General features: G+C 42.9%; 1 protein-coding gene across 2 annotated transcripts in view; it reads left to right on the forward strand.

Annotated features, from left to right (window-relative positions):
• bcam (basal cell adhesion molecule (Lutheran blood group)) overlaps positions 1-19,364 on the forward strand; it is a 74,518-nt gene extending 55,154 nt beyond the window's left edge. The window contains exons 4-16 of one of the 2 annotated variants that reach the window (XM_072680432.1): positions 2,541-2,617; positions 2,713-2,809; positions 3,520-3,702; positions 4,026-4,147; positions 4,258-4,405; positions 5,368-5,483; positions 5,829-5,970; positions 7,336-7,460; positions 8,193-8,334; positions 9,925-9,957; positions 11,771-11,912; positions 13,103-13,196; positions 13,439-19,364. In XM_072680432.1, coding sequence (XP_072536533.1) covers positions 2,541-2,617; positions 2,713-2,809; positions 3,520-3,702; positions 4,026-4,147; positions 4,258-4,405; positions 5,368-5,483; positions 5,829-5,970; positions 7,336-7,460; positions 8,193-8,334; positions 9,925-9,957; positions 11,771-11,912; positions 13,103-13,196 — 1,421 coding nt within the window. In that variant the 3' untranslated portion in view covers positions 13,439-19,364. The remainder of the gene's footprint in view (positions 1-2,540; positions 2,618-2,712; positions 2,810-3,519; positions 3,703-4,025; positions 4,148-4,257; positions 4,406-5,367; positions 5,484-5,828; positions 5,971-7,335; positions 7,461-8,192; positions 8,335-9,924; positions 9,958-11,770; positions 11,913-13,102; positions 13,197-13,438) is intronic. The other variant, XM_072680433.1, reaches the window with a different exon arrangement.
• The last annotated feature ends 5,696 nt before the right edge of the window (positions 19,365-25,060 follow it).

Consider the following 25,060-nt stretch of genomic DNA (forward strand, 5'->3'; position numbering starts at 1 on the left):
TATATATCAGTTTCATTTAGTCTGTTTCAGATCAGTTCAGTCCATTTGGTTCATTTAGTTCTGTTCAGTCCATTCAGTTCATTTAGTTCTGTTCAGTCCAATTCAGTTCATTTAGTTCTGTTCAGTCCATTCGGTTCATTTAGTTCTGTTTAGTCCAATTCAGTTCATTTAGTTCTGTTCAGTCCATTCAGTTCATTTAGTTCTGTGCAGTCCCATTTAGTTCTGTTCAGTCCGATTCAGTTCATTTAGTTCTGTTCAGTCCATTCGGTTCATTTAGTTCTGTTTAGTCCAATCAGTTAATTTAGTTCTGTTCAGTCCAATTCAGTTCATTTAGTTCTGTTTAGTCCAATCAGTTCATTTAGTTCTGTTCAGTCCAATTCAGTTCATTTAGTTCTGTTTAGTCCAATCAGTTCATTTAGTTCTGTTCAGTCCAATTCAATTTATTTAGTTCTGTTCAGTCCAGTTCAGTTCATTTAGTTCTGTTCAGTCCATTTGGTTAATTTAGCCCTGTTCAGTCCATTCAGTTAATTTAGTTCTGTTCAGTCCATTCGTTTCATTTAGTTCTGTTCAATCCATTCGGTTCATTTAGTTCTGCTCAGTCCAGTTCAGTTCATTTACTTCTGTTCAGTCCATTCAGTTCATTTAGTTCTGTTCAGTCCCATTTAGTTCTGTTCAGTTCAATTCAGTTCATTTAGTTCTGTTCAGTCCATTCGGTTCATTTAGTTCTGTTTAGTCCAATTCAGTTCATTTAGTTCTGTTCAGTCCAATTCAGTTCATTTAGTTCTGTTTAGTCTAATCAGTTCATTTAGTTCTGTTCAGTCCAATTCAATTCATTTAGTTCTGTTCAGTCCAGTTCAGTTCATTTAGTTCTGTTCAGTCCATTTGGTTAATTTAGTTTTGTACAATCCATTCGGTTCATTTAGTTCTGTTCAGTCCCATTTAGTTCTGTTCAGTTCAATTCAGTTCATTTAGTTCTGTTCAGTCCATTCGGTTCATTTAGTTCTGTTTAGTCCAATTCAGTTCATTTAGTTCTGTTCAGTCCAATTCAGTTCATTTAGTTCTGTTTAGTCTAATCAGTTCATTTAGTTCTGTTCAGTCCAATTCAATTCATTTAGTTCTGTTCAGTCCAGTTCAGTTCATTTAGTTCTGTTCAGTCCATTTGGTTAATTTAGTTTTGTACAATCCATTCGGTTCATTTACTTCTGTTCAGTCCATTCGGTTCATTTAGTTCTGTTCAGTCCATTCAGTTAATTTAGTTCTGTTCAATCCATTCAGTTCATTTAGTTCTGTTCAATCCATTTGGTTAATTTAGCCCTGTTCAGTCCAGTTCAGTTCATTTAGTTCTGTTCAGTCCATTCGGTTCATTTAGTTCTGTTCAATCCATTCGGTTCATTTAGTTCTGTTCAATCCATTTGGTTAATTTAGCCCTGTTCAGTCCAGTTCAGTTCATTTAGTTCTGTTCAGTCCATTCGGTTCATTTAGTTCTGTTCAATCCATTCAGTTCATTTAGTTCTGTTCAGTCCAATTCAATTCATTTAATTCTGTTCAGTCCATTCGTTTCATTTAGTTTTGTTCAATCCATTCAGTTCATTTAGTTCTGTTCAATCCATTCAGTTCATTTAGTTCTGTTCAATCCATTCGGTTCATTTAGTTCTGTTCAGTCCATTCAGTTCATTTAGTTCTGTTCAGTTCAGTTCAGTTTACTTTACTTTCACCCAGTCAGTTCAGTTCAGTACATTTTATTCCATTTCAGCTCATTTCACTTCAATTTAATGTTGTTCGTTTATTTATTTATTTATGGTAAGTTTTGTGTAGTTACTTTCAGTTCAGTACATTTTCTATTTCACTCCAGTTCAGTTAAGTTTAGTTCAGTACATGTAGATTACTTTACAAATTTCATTTGATGTCACTTCAGCTCAGTATGAAATTTCAGTTTATTTCATTTCAGTACATTTTAGTTAAGTAAATGTCATTTAAGTTCAGTTCAGTACGTTTAATTCCAGGAGTTTCAGTTTTGTTTCATTTTGGTACATTTTAGCTCCGTAAATGTCAGTTCAGTCAATTTCATTTAGGGTCAGTTTAGAACATTTTTGGTCAGTTAATGTCATTTTAGTTCAATTTAGTTCAGTAAATTGTAGTTCTGTAAATTTTGTGAAGGCCATTTCAGTTCAGTTTGTTTAATTCCAGAAATTTCAGTCGTTGTTTTTTTTATTTCAGTACATTTGAATTCTGTACAATTCACTTTGGTAAATTTCATTTATAGTCAGTACAGTTCAGTTCTACAGTTTAGTTTAGGAAATTTCATTTAAGGTCATTTCAGTTCAGTATGTTTCATTCCAGAAATGTCAGTTCAGTCACTTTCATTTAGGGTCAGTTCAGGACATTGCAGTTCAGTCCAAGTCTAGTTCAAAGTTTAGTTCAGTTCAGTTCAAGTCAGCCATTTCATACATTTACGATAGAATCCAGTGTAAACTTAACAGATGCTGATTATCTCTCTCTCTCTCTCTTCCCTTGCTTTTCCCTCTCCCTTTCTCTTTTAGTTCCTCCGCAGAAGCCAGTGGTGACCGGTAATGACCTAAACATTTTTGTAACCCAGGACAATGAAGACACTTCTCAGGTAAGGAAATCCTGCACAGTTCATTTCACACTACATGGCTTTTAGTTAGCTTTTGAAATAAAAGATGTTCAAATGTGTGTGTGTGTCTTGCTCAGGTTGGCACATGCACCAGCATGAACGGTCACCCGCCACCTCGAATCATCTGGTTTAAAGACTCCATGCCTCTGCCAGAGGTGACGGATCCTAAAGAGAGTGAGTAATAACACACGATAACAGTTATAACAACACTCTCTGTGAGCATCAGATTATTTGTCTCACAACACAGTTGAAGAATGCACAATAGTGCTCTTACCCTGGCTTTGGAAGCTGGGTTATGTAAAGAGATATTAAGCACAAGGTTGTGGGGTCGGTACCCAGGTCTGGTAAGCTTAAGCAAGACTCCTAACCCTGCCTGCTCCAGGAGCACCGTGGCATGGTTGACAATGTGCTCTTACCCTTTCTAAGGCTTTCTAAGCTGGGTTATGTGAAGAAATATTGCTCACAAGGTTGTGGGTTTAATACCCAGGTCTGGCAAGCTTGCTCAAGTCTCTTAATCCTCTCTGCTTCGGATGCTACTGCAGCATGGTTGACGATGTGCTCTTACCCTGGCTTTGGAAGCTGGGTTATGTGAAGAGATATTAAGCACAAGGTTGTGGGTTTGATACCCAGATCTGGTAAGCTTGATCAAGTGGTTAACCATGTGCTCTGACTCTGACTCTGCTCTGAATTATGTGGAGAGGTACTTATCGCAAAGTTATAGGTCGATACCCAAAGTCTTTTAACCCTGTCTGCTCTAGGGGCACCATAGCATGGCTGACCCTGCGTTCTGTGAAGAGATGATTTGTTGTACTAATTAAGTAAGTACCTTCCTGTAGTAGCTTTGGCTTCAGACATTCACCTACACCTCTCACTCCCTCTTTCAGAGACGTACATGGTCCCCCGTGTGGTGAAAGAGTCTTCAGGTCTGTTCACGGTCTCCAGCACTCTCAACATGCACCTGACGAAGGAGGACGCCAAGTCAGTCTTCCACTGCACCGTGGAGTACATGATGCCCAATAGCCAGATCAAAAAGGATAGCTCTGACAACTTTAACCTTACACTGCACTGTGAGTATATATATATATATATATATATCATCGCAGTCCACTGAATGGATGCTTATGTAAAATAAGAGTTTATTCCAGGTAATTTAGAGCATTTTTATTGGTCCTACTGTCCAACCCTAATTCACAGTAATAGGTGTTTTGACCAGGAGTGGCCAGACCTTTGCATGCCTCTGCCATGCTTTAACTACTAAGAACAGGGCTAGCAACATCACATCACCCAGTGGTCCGTTATTTACTGCTGACATTGGCCTTACTGCGTATTGGCCTGCTGCCTTCTCTACCCATCCCTAACCTCTTTCATCTCCTCCCTCGCTCTTCTTCAGACCCATTGGAGAACGTGTTCTTCACGTTGTTGACCCAGAACCCGATCAAAGAGGGAGACGATGTTGAGATGAAGTGCGAGACGGACGGAAATCCTCAGCCTCCGTTCGAATTCTACCATGGAGTGAGGACGATTTCGCCACCCTGCACTCACGCTCGCTAAGTAGTTCCTCGTGGTTCTTTCTGAGGGCTGTTGCTCAATCGTCTGTGTCTCTCTCTGTTCCTCTTGTGCAGGACAAACCGATTCCTAGCAAAGATGGTTTACTGACTGTGAAAAAAGTCACCCGAAATGACGCCGGCACCTACAAATGTGATGCTCTGGACTTTGACACTGCGGTCGATCCGTCCGAACTTTCCAAATCACTCACCATCAACGTGCACCGTGAGTAGCTGCTTTGCGAGTTCGGGCAAAAGTGCACAATTCACCCCTTTACACCTTTAAATGTGGACATTCAACCAAGACATGTTTGGGACTACAGGGCTAATGTAGCTAACAAGTAGCGAAAGTAATTGGACAAACTAACCTGATTATAAATATAAGGCTTATATTTAATACTTGGATGCCAATCGTTTGTGCTCCGTCAACTGCTTGAGGTCTGGAACCCATAGACATCACCAAATGCTGAGTTTTCTCCCTTGAGGTGCTTTGCCAGGCCTTTAGTTGCTGCTTGTTTATGGGTCTTTCTGCTTTTCTGCAATTCAGGTGATTGACTTCAAGCCCTGTATACTTTTGAATTCATCTGACTGCTTTTATCAGCAGCCATATCATCAATAAACACCAGTCAAACAGGTCCATTGGCTGCCATATAGGCCCATACCATGACAGTGCCTCCACCATGTTTTTTTTTTTTTAAATATCCAATTTTCCTCCCAAATTTAGAATTTATCCCATTTACCCAACCTACTCATTAGCACTCTCCCCTACCACATATAATGCTCCCGACAATAGGAGGTTGAGGAGTGACACATACAAAACCAGCCACCACTTCTTTGTGAACTTACGCCGATGCAATGTCACCATGTAACCAATACATTCAGAGGAAAGCTCCGTGTACCCAGGCTCCGATGCATCTACCTTCTGCTCAGATTCAGATTCGCCCATACCGGCCAGCGTTACACTGACCGTATAAGAGGAGAGAGCCACCAACCACCTAATGAAAACAAGGCATACTGTGCTATCTTGGGCTCTGGCTGCTGATGGCAGGCAGCAATCGAACCAGCAATGCTTCGGAATAATCTGTCTGTCCATTGTCCAATTACTTTTGACCCGTGAAAATGGAGAGAATTTCAGTCATTCCTTAAAGGTTACTTTAAATTAAAGATCTCTCTCTGTCTCTCTCTTAGATCTGGACCCAGTGTCCATTGTCCCAGCTGGTCCTTTGACGGTCAAGAAAGGAGACACTGTGGAGGTGCAGTGTAAGAGCAAGTCTCCTGACCCGTTTATCCTGGAGTGGACAAAGGCAAGTCCCACTTTTTCTTCCTCATACTGTTTTCCTTCCTCTCCGGTGCCTATCTTTGTTTTGCGGCTTTAGCGGGAGAGTTGGTGGAAAGTGCTCTTCGCTGTTTGAGGTTTCTCCAGGGACTTGAGTGAAAATGACGGAAATATCTGTTTTGTTGAGGATGACAGAGCAGAGCGAGAGCAGAGACACACCGTTCAGACCCTTTACAAAGAGCATAGTTCAGATAGACTGTGGATAATGGTATATAGTGTTGATTCCTCTTACACACTTGCCCCTGACATACCTATATTCTGCATTTATTTTTGTGTGTGTGTGTGTGTGTGTGTGTGTGTGTGTGTTATACAGAATGACAAGAAACTGCATCAGTCAGGTGTGTTGGCCCTGGAGACGGTCACTCTGGCCGATGCTGGTGAATATGTGTGTACTGCATCTGTCCCCTCTGTGCCGGGCCTGCTGAACCGGGCTAACATCACTATCAGAGTTAAAGGTAGAACACACACACACACACACACATGCATACATATATATTTATATAAAGAATAGTTTTGGTGTATTAAGGTAACATAACTATAACATACTACAGTTCAAAAACATTGGGATCAGTTGTCACAGTGGTTCCCACAGTTTTATTAGAACTTCATAGACCTGGAGTATCATGTGAAAAAGTTAGAACACCCCATGAAAACCTTTGTCCTTTTGAGCATACTTAAACATCTGGACAGTTGACCTTCATTTGAACTATATTAAGAGATGGAGGTAAAATAACTAAACCATCAAAACTGAAGAAGCATCTTTTAAACTTAATTTATAAAATATAATTTATAGAAATGTAATTTATTTTGAGGAAAAAGACACCCCTACGTTTATAACTATTTAGAAGACCTACAGTAAGAAACGGTACAGTAGTGATATACAGCCCTGAATGCAGCTGCGGCATAATTTAAAGTGGGCCGAGAAATTGAAATGAGAATCCTTCAGCTTCATCTTGTGGGGGGTGGGGAGGGAGGTGTGGTAGGGAGCACTGGTGTAACACCTTAATTGTGACAAACATACAAATCGGGGTGTAACAAAATGAGTTCGTTTGTCGTTCTTGTGTTTATATTGAGTGGTCATGTTGATAATTACCACATTAAACCATAGATTTATTATTTAGTTATTAATCCTAATGCAGCAACCGTTATGAATGATTTGGTGTTAAGCACATTTTGCGGCGTCCCACAGAGTTCTGTTTTAGGGTTCGCGGAATTCATGCAATGTTATGAGGGGAAATCTGGCATGTAAGCCTAAGCACTGGGTTTAAAGGGTTAATAGTTCGCCTTTCATCAATCACAACACCTTAGCAACCACCAAGCAATGCCTTAGCAACCACCTAGCAACAGCTATAGCACAGTACATTAGCAACTCATTACTCTTAGTGGAACCCTGGGAATGTGATGTGCCTGCTTGTGCTACGGAGTGAATCATGAAAATGTCTCTGTTGCTGGTGGAGACAATGGCTGGGCTGGGCCTGCAATAGCCCTGTCTTCGCAGAGTATCTGCTCTTACCCCTACTTCCTCAGCCAAATCTGATAACATTGCAGCAGGATGCTGGAAGTACACTTCAAGGCACTGAGATGCACAGCAAAAGAGAAATGAGAGCAACTGAAGACAAGCCGAGGGCGGATTTCGTGGGGCGGAGGGTTTCCGTAGGTAGTGTGGTCAGAGGGTATACAGTATGTATTAAGGATGGGCGTGGAATATACAAACTCATTTGAAAGGACCCGTGAAATAAATCCTCCTGAAGCGCCTCTTCCTCTTTCCAGTGTGACGCTAACCCCCCGTCCCCTCCCTTTTGTCTGTCTCTCCCCCACAGGCAAGCCTGAGATCGATGCACCTATGCATGGAGAGGTGAGGAAAGAGGGAGAAGAGGTGACTCTCAAGTGCTCTGCTCGAGGCTTTCCTGCTCCACAGTTCACCTGGAAACCTTCTGGCAAAGAGGTGTGTACTAATACACATACACACACACACACATACTGTCTAGAAAATTGCCACCTTGCGTATTTTAGGCAGTAGTAACTTCAGACTCCTGCAGATGGCGCTGCACGAGGATGATCAGGCTATAAATACCTGCAGGGTGTGTGATGGAACTCAGACATTGAGAAGAGTGCAGTGCATGGCTCGTTGGATGTGTGGAAAATGGGTCACAAAGCAGCACATTAGGCATTAGGGCGTGGCCAAAGGTGCCATAGTGTGAGGGAGGTAGCTGAATCTTCAGGCGTATGGAAGCGTACGGTCATACAGATCTACCGGAAGTGGCAGAAATCCCAGTCTACAGGAAGTTCATTAAGACATTTAAGACACATTGCTTTGGGTCATGCTGCCTGCTATCAGCAGCCAGAGCCAGGTAGAGCACAATTGGCCTTGCTCTTTCTGGCACAGGTTTCCTCTGAGCACGTCGGTTAACCGATGATGATGATGACCCTTAAAAACAACTGCAAGGCCCCAAAGACACCGAAGTCGAGTTAGCGCTCTTGAGAGCTCAAAACTTTTCAGGGGCCAAAAATAATGTGAAACATTTTTAAATAATAAGAACGATCAGAGCATTAGCACATATGCTAACATAACCTTTACAGGCTTTACTTTCTTGCTTAATCAATCCACAGATGTCTGAAGAGCAGTGTATGTGCTGATATTCCTTCTCATTCTTCATGTCTGTGTGTGTGTATGTAGTCAGTGACAGTAGACGGATATAAGACCATCAGCACAGTCACCCTCAAGGCCACGGCTGCAGTGCTTAAAGACGGCGTCACTTGTGAGGCAACCAATCCTGATGGCTCAGACAGCAAGAAGTTCCTGGTGGAAGTCAAATCAGGTTCGTTCTTCATGGTTGTGACCAGTGCATTACTAAATCATCCACTGTACAGTACCAGTCAAAGGTTTGGACACATCCTCTCTCATGCAGGGGCCACAGTCTACATTTAGAGGTTTATTTTTGCCCGGGAGGTCCACTAGATGTTTGTGTGGGTGTGTGCACCAAAGGCCATCATTATGTGACCATTTTTTCAACTTCATTATATCTCTTAGACTTAGCCCTATTAGGACGGGATTCGTTCTACATGGGGATGTATGAGGAGTAATGTACATTTTACTACTGGACGTCTCTGTAAAACGTATGAGCGATTCGCACGGGATGAGAAATCTCTGCATAGATGGGACCGAGATGGGAGGGGCTACTTGATTTGCGCTTGCTTGTCCTCCAATAAAATGGGACAATATCATTTTTATAAGTGTGAAAATTAGCAGCTACATGTTCATAACACGTATTCCGGCTGTAGGCTACACTGTCAATGACTTAGCCTAAAGCTGCTGGAGGCATTTCAGCTCTGAGGCGTTGGTTGGTCTCATGGATTTGAGGTTTGACACATGTCAATTCGCATGGTTTTACAAAGGGCAAAAGGCAGGGTCATTTTAACTGACGTGAGACTGGACTGGCCTACAATCACAGAGAAACTCTGGTGATAATGACATTACCACACCTCCCCATGTAAAACTTTAGGGCTTTAAACAGGCTGATTGTTACTGAGTCTGGTCTGATCAGCCTCTTCACACCAAATCACTCATAACAGTGTAAGGGGAAATGCTAGAAAAGCAAATCAGAGCCCTGTGTCAGGAAGACTAAGTAGTTTGAAAACGAGTCCTGTGGACTGGTGAAGTTAAAATAGAGGTTTTTGGCTGCTGTGTGTAAAGGGATGTTTGGCTCACAGGGGACGCAAGTTCGAATCCCGAGCCATGCCGCTTTGCCATCAGCGACCAGAGTCAGAGAGAGCACAACTGGCCGGTGGGTAGATGGCGCTCTCTCCCCTCATCACTCTTAAAGCAATGTTGGCCGGCACAAGCGTCTGTTAGCTGGTGCGGCACAGCCTTAGAGAGTGCCGGCTGCCTGGCAATACCACAACGAAAAGAGGCGATGGTTGGCTTTGCATGTATCGGAGGAGTCTTTACCCTCCTAGTGTGGGGAGCATGGATAGTGCCAAGGGGAGCAAAGAACGGATGGGTTAAAGGGTGCAGAGGTTCATGACGAGAACACCTCTCCAACTGTTTACCACAGTGGTATATCAATCCGGCTTTGACCTTGTGCTGCAGCCAGTGACACTAGGAACTGGGACACAGGGAACATTCTACCAGTGATCTTACACACTTCAGATTAGACTGAATACCTTTCCTGTAATTTACGCCAAATATTATGGCAGAACTTAGCATTAGCCTTTTCCTGTTTTCCGACATTCACAAATTCACAAACTGATGAACTGTTATTCTATTCTATACATGGAAATAGTCTTACAGAGGTGTCATAGAGGTGACCAAACCTTTTGGCCGGTACTGTATGTCCTTTTCACACACATTTTCGGCGCAACACAGGCCAGCATTTGTGACCATATGTACCTTTCCTCTCTTCCCACAGACAACGCTGTCGATCCCCACAACGGAGGACGAGGTAGACACTTGTCCCTGCTCTCTCTCCTCCTCCTCCTCCTCCTCTCCTTCTTTTCTGGACTCTGTCTTGTACATACTCTGTAGCCTTGCTCTCTCCCAGCACTGTACATTGTATATTGTGTATCGCTACCAGAACCACTGTGTATATTTATATTGTACTATTGTTTCCCATCTTTGTATGACGTCCGCTCCCTGAATTTCCCCGTGCGGTTCCTGCACCTCCGACTTTTTTTCCTGCCTTGGGGACAATAATGAGAATAATAATAAAAAAAGAAACTCGGTTCTATTTCCCTCTCTTCTCCTTCTCTTTCTTGTCTTTTCGCTCAGAGTGTGTCTCGTGTGGTAACTTTCTTTCCCTCCTCATCTCTGTACGCGTCACTGTAGTGTGTGTCTTGTCATGGTGGTGGGCTTGTCACTAGCATTGTGAGTATCTTTCAGTGTCACCCGAGGTTTGTGTGTGTGGGTTCTTTTTTGGGGGTCTATGCTCAAAAATGGTTCATGCCACGGGACTCAACTCTTTTTCTTCTTGCAATGCTGCTCATAGGAAGCCCTGTCTTTGCAACAGGTCTGTACGCTTGCTGCCGTCCCTCCGCCTGTGCTTGTGTGTATTTGTGTGTTTGTGTGTTACAGTACGAGACCTTTTGCACTTTGTGTTGCCACATTCTGCCACGCCGGGTCTCGCTGCCCATAGCCAACGTAGCTAACCTTACCTGTATAACGTGTCAGATATGTTGTGCATATCTGCTATGATGCTAAAGCTAAAGCTAACAATGAGAATGCAATATCACTGTAATGGGTGGCTTCAGAAAGCCGCCATGGCCGGCCCCCAGTGTGTTTAATAAGTGAGAGTCAAGAGGGCCAGCGGTAGGAGACTCGATCCACTGTTCTATCCAGTCTTCTGAGGGTTGTTTTGGATGTAAAGACCCTAAAAATGTCGAACCCCCTACACAGGACGATCTGCAACCTTGGCACAAGCTAGGTTAGCTAGCTGACCAGGAGCCTGCTTTTGCGAGGAACCAGCTAGCTAACACTCGGCCACTTCCGTGTAGCGGCAAATTTTACAACATTGTTAGCGCTGCTAAAATATTGTTTTCAGATGTGAATTTATATTAAAGAATAGAGTGTAAATGCCTCTCTAAGCTTATTATTATTATTATTATTTCATCTAAGCGATAGGTGGAGGTGGCCGATATTGGGGACAACCGTTGTTATTGTGTACAGCTATTTGAATACATTATATATATAGCTGTAATTCCAGAAATTTTTAATTGCTCTCAGTTCAGGCTTTGAGACTGAACAGATATTAATAATAATAATACATTTTTAACTCTGTTGGTTAAATAAATGAATAATCATGAATATTTCACAGTTTTATTTATATAAATGTTTTATATAATGGAATTTTAAATGAGCGAAATTAGCTTAAATGCTTACTTGGCATCAAGGAGGTAGCAAGGCACCAAAGCTGGCCTCAAAACCAAGTGCAAAATGTTATATATGTGTGTGTGTTTGATAGAGACGGTACCTGGGAAAGTATGTGCAGTGTTAGGAGCTGTTTGTGCGTGTGTGTGTGTTTAGTATCTGTCAGCTGGGGGTCGTTCCCTCTTTTGTCTTTGCTTCCCATGTGGCAAGATCTCCCCTGATATTAAACCAAACAATCCCTTATTGTTCTCTTATTTCCTCCCCACCCTCTCCACCCTTCTTACTCCCCTCAACTCTTCACCTCCTCACCCCCATCTATTACTTCTTGCTCCTTTCCATCATGTATCTCCTGTCTTCCTCCCCAATCTCCTTCTGTCCCTTTGTCCTCCCAGCTGAATCCCAGGAAGGTGGCTCCAGCGGAGTCGTGATCGCTGTGGTGGTGTGTGTGCTCCTACTGCTGCTCCTGGTGGCCTCGCTCTACTTCCTCAGCAAGAGGGGAAAAATACCCTGCAGCAAAGCGGACAAGAAAGAACAGTGAGTACAGAGTAGGACAGTGGCATCTACGTGAACTCTGGACCTCCAGATTGGGAAAAGTGCCAAGGGAGGTAAAAGGTCAGAGTCATTAAGCCCACTCAACAGCAGGGATACCCTGATATGGAGAGCCAATAGAATCACGGTAACACACCTGCCTATTCATAAACAAGATTTACTATCCTAGTAAAACCTTTTACAGTTTTACCTGAGGTTACTGGGAAAAGGCACTTCCACACCCTTGTGCAAGAATGCAGGACAGTAAATATCCCTGTAAGAGGCTGGAACTGGGTTAATATAATATATAATCTAGTTAGCTTAATAGCTATGGCTGCAGCTTCACTGGCTTCCTGTAGCTGCTGCCTGCATCAGATTCAGAACCCTGATGCTGGCCTACAAAGCCAAGAACGGACCAGCCAGCCCTTCCAGACTTGATGGCAATGGTCAAAAGCCGATCTGCACCAAGAGCCCTTCCTACTTCAAGTACGGCTCGGCTCGACCCGCCATCCCTCAAAATCCACGGAAGACGAGCGTCCAGACTTTTTTCTGTCCTGGCACTGAAGTAGTGGAACGAACTTCCCCTGGGTGTCCGAACAGCAGAGTCTCTCGCTGTCTTCAAACCCAGACTGAAGACCCTCCTCTTCTGAGAGGACTTGGGTGAAGAGTAGAGAACTGTGGTCTCCATATTGACTTGTGTTTAGTAGAGTCTAAACTTAGAGGTATCTTTGAATTTTTAGTCTATTTAAACTAGCTGAGGTTATTCCTAAAGAAACAGTGAAGCACTTTTATAAGTCGCTCTGGATAAGAGCATCTGCTAAATGCCCTGTGAATGTACTTTGCGAGCTATTGCATTCATTTCTCAACCAGTGCACTGCCTCCCTGTTACAATGTCTCAGCTAGGTTGAACGTAGCCAGCTAAAGAGGGCTATTTGTCACTTATATTATGCTAAATGCATTATTAGCATTGGTAATGCTAGCTTGCTAACTTCCTAAAAGTAAACACAACGGGTCAGTGACACGGGGTCACGAATTTGACATGAAAACACACACAGGAACTGACCCATTGCTTGTTGATATTGCATAACCCAGTCCTCAGCTTTCTTCACACCCTCACACTCTCTTACGCTCTCATTGGCTGTAGCTAGTCTCAGCTGGTTAGCCATCGCCTCAAAAAACTCTCTTTATATCTGCAGCACAACTGGAGAGGTGAAAGATAACATTGTGGTGGAGATGAAGTCTGACGGGAAGCCGAATGGGGAGTCAGAGCCTCTCAACAAACACCCTTAGGTAGGTAATCAAGGCTAGACTTCCAGCAATGGAGATTTACCTTGCTGAGGACTTTAGGTCCAATCCTAGTCTACATGATGTTGACCATGACTGTAGTGTGAATGGATACAGTGAATGGCTATAACAGCAATACGACGCCTGGCAGGACGCTTATGTCAGTGTTTACAGCAGGGTTACTGCTGGAACCATCTTTTCATTCATTAAAATGACCATGTCCTCTTCATCTTACCTTTTTTTCCCAGTAGTGTTAGTTACAGGAAAGAATGCTGAAGAAGGAAGATTGTCAGAGGGAGTGGAAGACGAGACAGTGAAGTGGCTGGGGTGCCTTCTTTTTCCTCCAAGAGAGGCATCGACCTGAAGTGGAGATAAATTTGAGCTGTAAATTTCTTTTTTTCCGGATGGGGTCGGACCGGGTATAACATATGGGGGAGGTTGTGGTTAGCTTAAATGGGAGGGACTACGAACACAACGGGTGGGGTTTTGATAGGGGGTGGAGCTACGAGTCATAGGGTGGGACTGGGGTAAATGTAAATGAGACATTATTTTGATACAGTGTCAATCAAGCCGGCCTTGGTCTGTCGACCACGACTCAACTTTGTCTATTGATCAGACTAGCTGTGGAGAAGAGGGCACTGGTAACACGATGCAGCAGCTGGCATCATGCCAATTTCCTTGTCTACACCCATTCTCCCCCCCAACCACCACCACCACCAGAGCCAAGGCTTTTCGATAAACTCATGCCTGTGCACTTCTGCGCAGACTTAGCCTGCTTTAGACAATCCGCCTACTGTTCTTTCCAACACCGTTCTTCCCAGTGTAGGTTCTCAAAAAGACACTGTACTGATGGCTCCAGGGAACTACCCTGACCATGACCTGTCCGATCAGCCCGGTGGTGAAATCACATGTCTACTGAATCTTCTGAAATGACTTGTCGCTCTTTTTGTTTTCCTCACACTGTCTGTATAGTCACTTTACTCTACTTGCTTTTTATACCTGAGTTAGACGCTAGCTGTTAGTTTCCTACGACAAACTGAATGCTCCTGTGAAGTTCTAGACAGAGGTCAGGTCTCGAGTCGCTCTCGAGTTATACAGTAAGTTGACTGCCTTACGAGTCGACTCAGATTCACGGTTAATTAAATCGGGACTCAACGCGGACACCGCTTACTCAAACCCCCTTGACTGATTCACAATTCATCTTGAACTCACCCTTAACTGACTCACGATTCAATTAGAACTCAGCCCTTTACTGACTCGCGACTTGACTCGTACACACCCTTACTAGGTGCACAACTCAACTTGGATTTACCATTCACTGACTCATAACTCTTTCAGACTTGCTTTAGACTGACACCAGACTCAAAGTGGTCTCACCCTTACCAGACTCACGACTCAACTCGTACATGTTATTAACTGATTCATGAGTCAACTTAGACACACCATTACCAGACTCACGATTTAACTCAGACACACCATTACCAGACTCACGATTTAACTCAGACACACCATTACCAGACTCACGATTTAACTTAGACACACCATTACCAGACTCACGATTTAACTCAGACACACCATTACCAGACTCACGAGTTAACTCAGACACACCATTACCAGACTCACGACTCAACTCGTACATGTTGCTAATTGATTCATGAGTCAACTCAGACACACCATTACCAGACTCACGAGATAACTCAGACACACCATTACCAGACTCACGATTTAACTTAGACACACCATTACCAGACTCACGATTTAACTTAGACACACCATTACCAGACTCACGATTTAACTTAGACACACCATTACCAGACTCACGATTTAACTCAGACACACCATTACCAGACTCACGATTTAACTTAGACACACCATTACCAGACTCACGATTTAACTTAGACACACCATTACCAGACTCACGATTTAACTCAGACACACCATTACCAGACTCACGACTCAACTCGTACATGTTGTTAATTGATTCATGAGTCAACTTAGACACACCATTACCAGACTCACGAGTTAACTCAGACACACCATTACCAGACTCACGATTTAACTCAGACACACCATTACCAGACTCACGAGTTAACTCAGACACATCATTACCAGACTCACGAGTTAACTCAGACACATCATTACCAGACTCACGAGTTAACTCAGACTCACGAGTTAACTCAGACACATCATTACCAGACTCACGAGTTAACTCAGACACACCATTACCACACCACAACTTTACCAGAACTGCTAAAGACTCGAGACTCGGGCTCCTGCGAAGCCACTTGTGAACGTCTCTGCCTCTAGACTTCAAGTCAGTGAGCTGAGGCCAAAAGCTTGGAGGTGAGGTGGAGGGAAAGACCGGAGAGAGTGAATCCCAAGACGAGCAACTCTGTTCTCATCGAAAGCCCTGTCCGTGAACTTCAGCAGAACTTTAACTCAATCTTCTCATTTCCTCCCTGCTGCTCTGGATTCCTCTGCACAGCCTCGGCACGTTCAAAGAGTCTTCTCAAGCAGGGCTGTGGAGCCGAATACAGAGTGCAGACTGCTATTTCACAGGACTCTTCACGCCGGGTGAAATTAGCTTGTAGCCTGTGGCTTTTGGCTTTAGTCTTTCAACCCCTTCTCCCAAATGAAGCCGAACTGTCAAGACCTAAAGTTGGCTTCTTTAGTTTTGGACTGGAACTACAAGGCTAACATAGCGTATATGGCTTTATTCCCACCAAGCTACCATCGTGCGAACTGGGCACAACATGGCTTAACTGCTTGACCACATTTAGGATCTTCTTTAGATGGCATTGGTAAACTTTAATGGACACAGTCATGGAGGGGAGGGGTTAATTGATATTTCTTAACTGGAACCTGCAGCCAAGAAATTCCCAGTTCACTTTAAAGGAACAGTTTATCTTGTAGCTAATAGCTGTAGCATAGCATCAGTTAGCATTAACAGTAAAGTACAGTACTGAGTAAACTGGACACCTGCTGAATTGCAGTTTAGCTAATTTAGCTAGCACACTTGCTATTTGCATTTCGGTTTGTTTGCCTCTTTGCTTTAAGCACTGTTTTGCCAGTTTGAGACGCCACCAGATCACACGTAATTAACCAAATACATATTTTTGTAGAATATTTGTAAATTTGGGTGTTAATCTGAGGGATTTGCAGGGACTTGCAGTTTTTCTGAGGGTGGAATCGGAGGTAATTTGGTAGCAGGGTAGGGTTCTGGGTGGAGTTTTCCAGCTGTTGGAGATTTGAGTTATGAAATTATGTATTTCAAACATTTCTTTACATTAAATTTCAGCTACTGACCAGTGGATTTTGCACGTAATACAGATGTAGCAGATAGAGCTAGCGATTAGAGGTTGAACGACTGTGGGATATTCCTTTAATGACCTCTCCTGTTTCTCCTCCCTTCACGCTCACCCTTCTCAGGCCTCCTTCGTTGGTATTCAGGCTAGGCTGCCCATTAAAATGCTCTAGGTACTTGGGTACTATGGCCTTGTATGGATCCGAGTTAGCGTTTATTACCACTTCTGTTTCCTTTTTCTTTTTTTCTTTCAACCAAAAATATCTATAAAATAAGAGTAAGGTATGGGGTGTAAAAATAGCGCACTGCTTTTTGCAATGTCATATTTTATTTACCAAGATTTTATGCTGTGTTGATGTTTTATTAGATTTTATTTTACTATTGTTGTTATTTTGTGAAAGAGTGCAAGCGCTTACAGTCCAGGTAGCTAGACAACATTGGGCTTCTCTGCAGCAGTGATATTTTAAAAGGTAAATTATCAGATTTTTCAAAATGTCCTGCATATATTTTAATGGTTAACGTAAAAAAAACAGCCTTTCAGAGTGGTTTGGTGTAAAATGCCAGGGATTGTTCACATTGGTGGTAAATTGAAAAAATAATGCACACAGGAATCACAAAGGTATGACATGAAATGGTTAGAGATACTCTGCCTGACGCCCGAGATATTGTTTTAAGAATTAGGCTTACAAATGTATATATTTTTTGTTGTAATGGTGGATGGACACATGTAGGTGTTGTAAGACAAAATAGTCCCCCAGATTTCCCACCATTTTACCTTTATCAACATGGCATATAAAACTCAGAACACACTGGTACATTCACTGCTAAGTTTGGATAGTAATAAAATATTATATTTGCCATGCTTGGGCTGATAATTAACCTTGGGCTGATAATTGACCTAATTATATAAAATTGTTAATTATTATTTAATCATTCCCTTTGTACATTCGTACTACTCTATGGTTAATGGTTGGGTTTCCGTAATAGTGCAGACAGTATACCCACCAAGCTACCGCAGTGCAAACTGGACGCAATAAATAAACTGTACTGAATAAAGTGAAAACAGGCTGAATTGCAGTTTAGATAGATGGTTTGTTGTAGACAGTTATAGTTCATTTAGTTGAAGTTATGTAAGTAAAAGATTCCTTTAAAACAAACAAAAAAAACAAAGAAACGTAAGAATTAGCTGTTACACTAGCTACTACCTACAAACTAGCTATACAATCTACAGACTAAGCAGTCCTTTCTAATTCTGCAGATAAGAAGGTTAGCCCAATATATCGTCCATGTTTAATCGTCGCAGTAGCGTTTCTCTACAGTACATTTCACATCAAACCACTGAAATATGCTGTACATTTTGAAATTTGGTGGAATTTCTCATAAAACGTGGACAACGTCTGATCATCTTGTGATTGTTGGGAAGTCTCTGAAGATTATTTAGCCCATTTTTGCTTATTTTGAATGAAAATTATTCCATAAAATCATTTTAGGACAGAAAACTCAATGAAAGATTACATTCAAATTCCAATTCAATTCCAAACACAATTACAGTTAAATCTGATATTATTTTAATGAAGAAACATTGAATTTAAATAGCGTTTTTGGTCTGTATTACATAATTAATAGGGTAGTTCACGTTACAGCTTGGTTGAGTCAGTTTAGCTCATAATTTAAGATCTAATTAATAATAAATATGACAAATTCTGGAATAAAATAAAACATTAAATATAAATAATAATTAGAAATTAAATGGAGGTTTTTGCTTAAATAAAGATAAAATAAACAGGGCACTTCTACTGCGTAAAAATTCGTCCAAACACATTTGGAAATATGTTAAATCTTACAGTATTCTCACAGCAGTCTCAGAATGCTAAATATGACATATTGGCTACATTCAATATGCTAATCCTTGTTTTTTTTGTGCTGTTTTGAAGCCTGTATGAATTCCTGGGTTCATTCTCAGCAGGTACCACACTCCCAGTCACTGTCCGTCACTTCAGCTCATCATGCGCCCGAGCCACAGCTAGCAGAGACAAGGTTGCCTTTTCAGCTGTCGAGATTAGCTTTCAAATGTGATTAGCTTCATGTCACACACACACATATACTTATACACACACACACACACACACACACACATTCTGTGTTTCTTTGTACGAAGGCTTGAGACGAGATATGTTGATTCTAGACGCTTTAACCAATATCACATGCAGAGTTAACGGTAATTGGATAAGCTTGTGGAGGTGGGTGTGGCCATGCCATATATGGATGGGGTGGGCGGGGTTTTGGGTTCGAGTAGGATTTTCTCATGCATGGAGTTACCTAATGTTTATGTATGTATATGTTGTGCATCAGCCACACACACACACACACACATACTGGCTTGACCTTCTCTGAATATAAACCCTGGTGAAACTGGCAACTAAATGTCAACAGCTTTTATAAACCAGCTGAATGTTCATGTTTTATATTTGTCTACTGATCTTCTCTAGCCGTAACTTCAAGACTGTTATTCAGACGGGATGGAGGGTTATGGCCCCTTTGTTGTTTTTGGCATATCGTAAAATTGGAGCGCAGTTTTTAAAAAGCAAAAAAAAAAAAAAAAGCTTTTATTTTTTACCAAAAAAAAAAAAAACGACTCTGAAACTACTGAATTGTTGCTCCTAGATATGTGTTCTCTGTCACTTCCACTGGCCTTTTCAAGTCAGGTTTAGACATCTCACCATGTTTCTATGGCTTATTGTGACTGCTTCGCCCTCCTTGATGTATTGTATATTTTGTGATATTAGTAGTGACCTTTGTAGCCTGTAAATCCCATTTTTTTGTGGAGCTGTGTAGAATTTATACTGACATAAAAAAATTCCCCCGAAACACCACAGTGTACCTGCGTCCTGTTTTGTGCTATTTCTTACCTTTCCAATAATGCGTGAAGGGCGTTTATGCCAAGTAATGCATCTACTGAGTATTTTAGGAGGTTATTTGATGACAAATTTGGGACATTTTGAATGGGGTAAAAAAATGCTTTTTGCTAAAGATATTTTAGGCAGTTTTACAAGCCTATTTACCACCCTGTTACGTTACCTGAATGAGACAAGCTCATTTTAAGGTAAAGGTGCATGTATTTATTACTGTACTGTGTACAGCAAAATGTGTCTGCCATCTGTGGTAGTGAACACACACACATGCACACACGCACGCACACACACACACACACACACACACACACAACTCTAGCGCAGAGGGAGCAGAGAGGGTAAAGGGCCTTGCTCAAGGGTCCAACAGCGGCAACTTTCCAAGCCCGGGAATCGAACCCACAACCCTGTTATCGATAGCCTGGCGCTCTAACTGCTGAGCCACCACTGCCCCTACCTTTTTAAGGGTCACTTTGAGGTGATGCAAGGCAGGCAAAATTGAGACACTATAAAATTGTGAAATTGTTCAATGACATGACAAAAAAAAAAATGGCACATACATTTTCCCATTTTAGGTCAATTAGGATTACCAAAATTATTATTATTATTATTATTATTATTATTATTATTAACATTATTTACTAAATGCCAAAATAGTGAGATAGGGAATTGTTTAATGCATTTTTTATTACTTTCTTCAAAGTCAAAAGTTTAAATACACTAAGATTACTATGCCTTTAAACAATCTGGGACGGCCCATATGATGATGTCATGTCTTTGGAAGCTTCTAATTGGTTCATTGGCAACATCTGAGTTAATTAGAGACACACCTGTGGATGTATTTAAAGGCACACCTGAAACACATCTTCTTGGTGTAACATCATGGGAAAGCCAAGAGATCAGGAGAACTGTGGACCTGCACAAGTCTGGCTCATCCTTGGGTGCATTTTCCAGATTCCTGAAGGTGCCTCGTGCATCTGTACAAACAATTATACGCAAGTACAAACAAGATGGGAAAAATGCATGTCTTTTTATATAGTGTATGTAAACTTCAGGTTTCTGTAAGTCTAATGGGCAGTTTCTCATTTAATGATGGAGTCAGTGATTCTGGAGAACTGCTGATAAGGACCACTGATGGTCAGCGAAACTGGAGAACCACTGACCTCCAGCCTGGCCCTCCAAAAACCATGATATAACCTTGCAGTGAACGACACGGTGCGTGATGTAGCTACGATTAGTATTCGCCATTTTTGTTAATAACTTCCAGAACGTGAGCAGCTCCTCCCTTCACGCTTTGCATTGCATTATGGGTGTAATGGTGTCGATCGTAATCACGCTCAAAAAAGAACCGGATCTGAGTATATGAATGTTGAATGAATTGAGTGTACTTTGACCCCTATCTATGCTACATACATCACACCTAAAAAGTTAGCCTAGTTAGCTAGCATTAGTAATTAGCACGCAATTGGGACACTCCCAGTGGTACCCACCTAGTGAAATATCTATATGTATTTTTATTGTATTTTTTAAAGACGTTTTTCAGTTGTGACATCAAGCCCTTGCCTGGTGAGAGACTAACGTCTGACCCATTGGCTAGGTTGTTGCTATGACACACAAACTGTGCAGCTGTGCTACTATTAAAAAAAACTACCCCCACAAAATGATCCAACAGGCTCAACTCACCATTTGGGTAGAAGAGCACAACCGGCCCCACCGGCCTCAGAAGTGGGGTATTAATGCTAGTGCTAATGCTAATGAACTTCTCAACTTGATGATTCTTGCTCAGGCGCCTCATATTACCAGATACCGGGTTTATTTGCCATCCAGCTTCACCTCTGCATCTGAATCCGTGATTTGGCAAAGAAATGAGGGCGCTGACCCCCTCTCGTTCCTGACCGTGGGCCTGAACCCAACGAGCAGTGCTCTCCTTATTCGCATGGACACACCAGCTCTGGCCGCATCGTTACAAACAAAAGAACACCTCCCTCAGCATTCTGCTGCCCAGGTGTCAATCAAGCTCTCTCCGAGCGCTGTTACTATAGCAACCTGTTGTGGGACGAGCGAAGCTGGGCATTGTTTACTGGTTCAGATGATTTGTGCTGCACGTTTCAGGCACGATCTTCACGCCAAAACCCACAGTGCAGAGGCATCATCAGGCGAGCTCCAGCTCATCTCCCTGCTGCACCGCTGAGGTCACGGCCTTGTGCGGAGTCTACTCGGCCTGCCAAAGGCCCATTAAGAGATTGAAATACCTCCCGCACCGAGTCCTGCCAGAGACGGGTGATTTGTGGGCAGGAGCAATATCAATCCATCCGCAGCCCTGGACAGCCGGGCGCAGATCTCGAGCTGCAGTTTCAGGGCAATAACTATGCTTCGTTGCTCCCCCTAGCACTAGGAGCGTAAGGACTTGGCACATGCCCCCGCTAATACATGCAAAACTAGCCACCGCCTCTTTTCAAACTGCTGCCTATGCAGCATCACCGGGCAGTTGACACGCTCTGAGAAAAACAGCGGGTCCCCAGATCCACCACACCAACGAACAGACGCCTGTGCCAGCCAACATCGCTTGACATGGGGGGCGAGAGCGCCATCTACCCACCGGAGAATGAACGGCTGATTTTGCTCTCTCTGACTCCGGCTGCTGATGGCAAAGCGACATGGCTCGGGAACCAGAACTTTTTGTGCTAGTGTTCCACGTTAGCACCCACCAGGGTCAGTGATGGGACCAGTGATGGGCTTCGTCTGGGTTGTACTATGTGAGATTAAGGTGGGCTGTGACATTGAGGCCCATTTGGGAAGCCTAACTGTGGTCCCTGTGGTAAAAACTCATGTGCAAACCCAGTCATAGCCCACCTGGAATGCATCTAGCCCACGTTCTACCCATGTGAGCCCTACAATCTTATAGAAATGAGTGGAGCATGCTGGTAATGAGGCTTTTGACCTTAACTGGAGAGTAATTGGCAAAGCCATGATAAATATACCCCCCCCCCCCCACACACACACACACACACACACACAGTTATTTTAGATACACTACAGTAAATTCACACTTGATATGTCCAGATAAACGCTGACCTTCTCTTGACCGTTCCCAGTATTTATTTATGGGTGCAATAAGCGCACACACCCCCTCACCCAAACTGTAGCGGCTTAATCTGATTTAAACTCCCATCAATCTGAGCCAGCGCAGAGTGCCTGCACTCTCATTTACCTAACTCGGCGGAAAATGGAGGAAGGGTGCTTTCCTCCTCCAGAGACGGGATGGTGGGTGAATGAGAGGAACCCTGGAGTAGGGCTGTGTTTCTTCTTTATTACAAATGGCATAAACATTTAAGCACCACCCCTTTTCTTTCTACACCACTTCCCGTATAGGGAACCCACAGGACTGACCATCACAGAGCAGCTATTCTTATTTGGGTGGTGGGTCATTCTCAGTAGTAGTGTATGTCGCGCTACCGGTACGAGTAGTGGATCAGACACAGCGGTGCTGCTTTCTATGTTTTCAAAGAAGATCCTGTAGAATTGATGTATTTCACTTTGACAGTGAAAAGACATCAATACCATTTCAACTGATTTAAGTCTCATTTGGGACCTCGGCTGATTGATGAGGGATCGGATGTGGAGATAAGACAGACAGGTGGAGGGTCGGAAGTCGGCCTCTTGTCTAATGTCATCTGCTGCGGGATGTGATGGACTGCGAGGTGGGCGGGAGTTAGGAATGGAATGTCAGGATCCGACCCATCCTGGGGTGCCTGAGCAGGCGAGGAGCAGGCGAGGATGTGGAACTTCTGCATATTTTCTTGTACTAAACAAAATCATGTACTGGGACAGCAAGTGTGAGGATGAGATAAGCTGGGGCTTTCCCCGAGTGGCGCAACTGTCTAAGCGTCTAATTTTATGCCTTAGCCAAATATTCTTATTCTGAGCGACTTGCTGTTTTATTTGCAGTCATGTTTCAGAGGTAGGTGACCATGGTGTTAGGAGCCTTGTTGGCACAGTGGTAACCCTCGGTAACCTCTGTAAGCAAACGGTAAGTAAAGCTTGCCTAGTTCTACAACACATTTTTAGACTTTGGACGGATGGAGCCTTTACTTTACTTTACTATTTACTTGAGTTCCTTGACAGGAAGAGTTTATTATCCAAAGCATATCACATCATCTGTCAAACATGGTGGAGGCACTGTCAAGGCATTGGCATATGGCTGACAATGGCAATAACTGTGGCACTGGTGTTTACTGATGACGTGACTGCTGATCGACGCAGCAGGGTGAAGCTTGGCTATACTTTCTACTCAGATTCAGTCAAATTCTGCAAAACTGAATGAGTGGACAGAACCAAAGCCCAGTCAGCTGTTCTGTTCACCAGAGCCAGATTAGCATATAAACACTTTATCCTGGTAAACAACAGCGACTGTCATAAACTGGTCATAAACAATACAGTAGCTTTCAGATTGCAACAAGGTGGGGATTTTGCTCATGCCAATCTAATGAATCTGCCAGCTTGTTGAAGTGCAGCATTGGCCTCTTTTCCACTGCAGGGCCAACTGGTTACTGAGGCACTACCATTCAGCGCCAGTGCGGACCCATTAGACCAGTTCTGGATTTTTTTTCCATTTGCTGTGTTGTGTGTGTCCTGTAATAATTGTGCAACAGTTTCGTTCTTTAGTCTTGCACCACAGCTGCATGGCTAACGCTAATGCTAGCTAACTTACTGAAGCCGTGATTCATCTGTTAGCATCGTGCAATCAAACTCGTCTCAAAACACACCAAGGAGGTGTCTTCTTGGTTCGTCATTCCTCAACTTCATACCATTCCGTCAGGCCTATGAACATCTGCATAGCCAATAAATACACCACAGAGGCCCCTGTTTCCAGTGGTATGCCAGATAGGGCAGGAATCCACTTCAACAAGTCTGCTTAAAAGGTGTACTGTCTATTCTCAGTACACCTTCATTATGACGGCTCTAAGTTAGGGGTTCCTGAGGTGCTACCACCCTTTACCTGGTACCCTATTATCATGCCAAATCTCATCCTTTAGCCATGATGACAATTCTGCTACAACTGACTAGTGTGCTTGCTTATTTATTTGTGCAGCAAACCTTGTTACGGCGAGTCGTACAGAGCAATCGGCGCACCACTGTGGAGCAGTTAACCTCTATAATGAACATCTTCCCCCACCTAATACTAGTGTCATCCAAGCCAGGGGTGGTTATTCTCTATAAACCTGTACTTTCAGGTAGGTGGTCATAGCATTCTGATATGAGTGCTACAAATGGTTAATTGAACAATTCCTTAGAAGAACCACTTTTGTTCCATGAAGAACCAAGTTGTGAGTGGGTGTGTGTGTGTGTACTCACTGCCCCTAACACATGTGTGTGTGTGTGTGTGTGTGTGTGTGTGTGTGTGTGTGTGTGTGAGTGTGTGTTCGCTACCAGATGGGTTAAATGCGGAGGACACATTTCGCTGTACAGTCCACACTGTACAGTGACAAATACATGCTCCTTAAAGAACCCTTTGTAGCATCTACATTACGTTTTTGAGTAGAATTTGAATATGTGGCTTCAAAGACAGGTTGTCCAAAAGAAACTGAAGGTAATCAGATTACAGTACATGAATACAGTAATCTGTAACAGAATACTTTTTAAAGGAACCCTCCCAA

Source organism: Salminus brasiliensis, chromosome 5 (genome assembly GCF_030463535.1).
Source record: "Salminus brasiliensis chromosome 5, fSalBra1.hap2, whole genome shotgun sequence".
Taxonomy (NCBI): domain Eukaryota; kingdom Metazoa; phylum Chordata; class Actinopteri; order Characiformes; family Bryconidae; genus Salminus; species Salminus brasiliensis.